The sequence below is a fragment of the Phodopus roborovskii genome, unplaced genomic scaffold (assembly GCF_943737965.1).
Source record: "Phodopus roborovskii unplaced genomic scaffold, PHOROB, whole genome shotgun sequence".
NCBI lineage: Eukaryota > Metazoa > Chordata > Mammalia > Rodentia > Cricetidae > Phodopus > Phodopus roborovskii.
Window position 1 is genome coordinate 2,946,844 of NW_026125264.1, and position 3,775 is coordinate 2,950,618.

At 52.3% G+C, this 3,775-nt stretch overlaps 1 protein-coding gene across 2 annotated transcripts; it reads right to left on the reverse strand.

Moving 5' to 3' along the window:
* Positions 1 to 847: 847 nt before the first annotated feature.
* Id1 (inhibitor of DNA binding 1) lies at positions 848 to 1,970 on the reverse strand. Of its 2 annotated transcripts, none has more exons than XM_051193500.1 (2): positions 1,519 to 1,970; positions 848 to 1,289 (listed from the first exon to the last, which is right to left on the reverse strand). In XM_051193500.1, exons 1-2 carry the CDS (start codon positions 1,935 to 1,937, stop codon positions 1,235 to 1,237), a joined length of 474 nt encoding a protein of 157 aa, XP_051049457.1. In that variant the 5' UTR covers positions 1,938 to 1,970; the 3' UTR covers positions 848 to 1,234. The 2 variants fall into 2 exon arrangements, with proteins under 2 accessions (XP_051049457.1, XP_051049464.1); XM_051193507.1 differs by having other exon boundaries at positions 1,524 to 1,966.
* Between the last annotated feature and the right edge of the window lie 1,805 nt (positions 1,971 to 3,775).

Below are 3,775 nucleotides of genomic sequence, written 5' to 3' on the forward strand. Positions count from 1 at the left end.
ACATACACCACCAAGCCTGCACAAGAGATGCCCCAGTCCTACCAAGTTGCTCAGGTCACACACAGGCAAGCCTAGACATCTGTGCACTCCCCTTGTGAGCACAAAGCCACATGTCCAGGTAGACTGAACCTGAGTGAAACCTTTCCTTCTCAGGAGCTGGGAACATGACTCGCCTACACAGTAGCCTCAGGGGAAATGTTGATCTGCTAGCAGCCAGGCCAGCGTGAGGGGGCTGAGTTCAGACCCAGAGCAGGTGGCCCTGCAGCTGTACACAGCCTAACCCTGCCAATTTCATCACCCACTTGGACAAGCCAGGAGCCCTAAGGCAGCCTGCTGGCATCCAGAGAAAGGTGGCTCAGCGGGGAAGAGAGGGCCACACAAGTCCTGATTCAGGCAAGCTATGGCCCTATACAGGCCTCTTTGCCTAGGTCTCATCACACAACACAGACACACACCCCTGCCCTTGGCAAGGAAATGAATGGTCCAGTGACCTGCTTTTCCAACTTGAATGGCATGAATACTCCCCAGCCCAGAGCAGGCTGACCCAGCAGGTCCATCTGCATTTTAACAACCTCCCTGGGTGATCCAGATGGCCCAGCGACCACTTTGAGAGAAGCCCTACTAGAGGATTTAATTTTATGGCACTAGGGAACAGGGAAATGGCCAGGGATGAAGGAAAAGAATAGACATTAAAGACACCGGAAACACTCATTCAGGTCAGAAAGAATGACAGTGCAGATGTGACCCTCCAATTCCTCGCTTCTCAACACCAGCTGTGAAAATGGTCAGAGGTCATCACTCCTGCCCACAGACCCCCCCTCCCTCCATCCAAGAAGTCACTACAACATTATCTAAAGTATTTGTTTAATAACAACAAAAAACCCACCCCAATAAAACTATTGTAAAACAATATTCTCAGCCAGTGATCATTGTAATATACAATACGACACATTTCCTCAGAAATCTGAGAAGCACAAAATGTGACCATTTAAAAAAAAATGTCTGCTTTTCAAAAAATAGAAACACACGGGGTTGGTTAACTCCCTCCCCAAAGTCTCTGGGGGCTGAAAGGTGGAGAGGGTTAGCCTCTGCTGGTCAACCCTCTGAGCCCGGTGGCCAGATCCGCCAAGAGTCCAGTGGCCGCGGTAGTCTTAGAGTGTTTCCCGGGCTTCCCTGGGGAACCCAGAGCAGTTTATTCCTCTTGCCTCCTGAAGGGCTGGAGTCCATCTGGTCCTCAGTGCGCCGCTTCAGCGACACAAGATGCGATCGTCGGCTGGAACGCATGCTGCCTGTGAACACCAGAGCGAGATAAGGAATGAGACAGGATGGAAAGGCAAGAAGAGGAAAGGCGTTCCCACCTCTCCACTCTTAAGGGCCACGATGAAGCAGCCAGCTTTTCCCATTAGGCGCCCCTAAATAGCCATGTGCCCGAAAAGTAAGGCGGACATACCGCTAACCTCTCCCCATGACCTCAGTTTACCCACCCACAGAAGAATAATGTAATGATTCGACTCGGACCTCACCTCGGCCGCCAAGGCACTGATCTCGCCATTCAGGGTGCTGAGCGGAGCCCGAACGGGCAGCCCCCGGCCTCCAGCCGTCCCGACTTCGGATTCCGAGTTCAGCTCCAGCTGCAGGTCTCTGATATAGTCGATAACGTGCTGCAGGATCTCCACCTTGCTCACTTTGCGGTTCTGAGGCAGGGTGGGCACTAGTTCCTTGAGGCGTGAGTAGCAGCCGTTCATGTCGTAGAGCAGGACGTTCACCTGCTGTTCGTCCAGCAGGGCAGGCAGGCGCGTCCCGGCGCAGCGCGAGATGGCTACGCTCTGCTCAGACAGGCCAAGCACAACCTCGCCCGCGCCGCCCGCGGTCCGGCCCGCCTTCAGCGAGCAGCTGGGGCCCGCGGTGGCCGCGGTGCTGCCACTGGCGACCTTCATGATCTCTAAGGCAGACGGGGAAGAGCGGAGGAGTCTGCGAAGGGAGCGTAGGAAGAGAGTGCACAGAAGTTATGGAAAGGTTGTACAATGAGAGGCTTGCGCTCGAGCCAGTCTTTTATAAGGGCGGACCCAGGGCGGGTTCAGATCGTTCAAAAGCAACCAATGGTTTGTCTGGAGGCGTGGTCTAGCGCGCCCTCGGATCCCAGCTCCTGGAAAGGTGGTGGGGCTTAAGAATAGAAAGGGTGGGAGGCCATGGGCAGAACGGCTTCTTTAAGGAAGCAAAGAGGCTAAGCCAATTTTGCAGATAACAAAAAGACCCCAGGAATCAGCTTCTTGTGGTCTCTTTCTAGCTTCTCCAGGTCTATTTTGTAGATGAGATAAACGAAAATGGAGAAGTAGCTGGCTCTGGGGTGGCCATTGACTAAGGACTAACCCAGTATTCCCAGATACAGTCGGAAGATTGGGCTATGATCGCCATTTATTAAAGTCGAACTTATTTTTGTTTTTCCAGACAGGGTTTCTCTGCGAATTTTATTTTTATATTTATTTATTTATTGAGGGTTTTGTTTGTTTGTTTTTGTTTGTCTTGACACTGAGTCTCTTGTAACCCAAGCTGGATTCAGAACTTTGCTATGATGCTCCTTGCTCCACCTCCCAGGTGCTGAGATTACAGGTGTGCCCTGCCACATCATGTTAAGAGCCCTCGCGTACTCTGAACGCCCCAGCTGATTTCAATTTCCAGAAAATGAACTGTAAAGTTCTTAGGACCAAGACCTAGGTCGGTTGAACTGGGAGCGATACCAGGAACATCTTTAAAGTGAAGGACAGAGTTATTCCTGCACGAGATAGAAGGGTCGCTGTGGAGTGGGACTACATCCCCCCAATTCTACCCTGGATTTGCAGCCTCTTGCAGAAAGGTCCCAAATCTGCAGCAGCTGGTGATTTTTAATTTTTTTCTCCTCTTTTTGCTAGATTCCTTTTTTTCTTGAAGCCCTCGGAGCAAGCTCTCCCTCCCACAGAGCAGCAGCTGCGGAGATCACCCCTCCCTTTCCTTTCCCGGGCTGGTCTGTGTCAGCGTCTGAACAAGCGGCTCAGACCGTTAGACGCCAGGCCCGTGACGTCACCCATTCATAAAACCCGGACGGGCTGTCAAACTGGCGCCGCGCGGGCGGTCGTCATGGAGACGGCAAACTGGGCAGGAGCATTCTCCGCTTCTTTCCCCCTCCCATGAGCCTGTCACCTGCAGACCTTGGGCGGGAGGCCTGGGAATGCGTTCCTCGTGGGCGCGGTCGTTGACCAAGGGTCAACTTACCTCCCCGCCCCACACCTGCTGAGTCTCCTCCACCCAGCCCCACAGCTCGTGTGGTTTAGGAGGTTTTCTCACACTCCAAACCCCTCTCGAACGAGGCCCCTCCTCAGCTGAGTTGGATTCCTACACTGAGACTACAGGTGTGCTCTGTCACCATGTTCTGAGACAGATTTTAAAGCAGGCCCTCTTTTCTTTTGGACTTCGAGGCTGACTCAGTTTCCAGAAAATGAACGTGAAGTTCTTAGGACCAGGACTTAGGTCCATAGAACGATACCGGAAATGTCTTCTTTTGGGAGGGAGGGACATCTTTAAAACGGAGGAGAGTCTGAGATGTGAAGGAGCTAGAAGGGTCGCGGTGTAAGTGCATGCTTTCTGCTCTACTCTGCCTGGTTTGTACAATAGCCACGACCAGTCACGCTGCTCTTTTTCGGAACCAGAGCTATGTGAAGTTTGCCTTCATCTGTCGTAGTTTTCTCCATACCACTAAAGACGGACCTGTTTAGTTTATTCACAAAAGAACAGGGGCTTA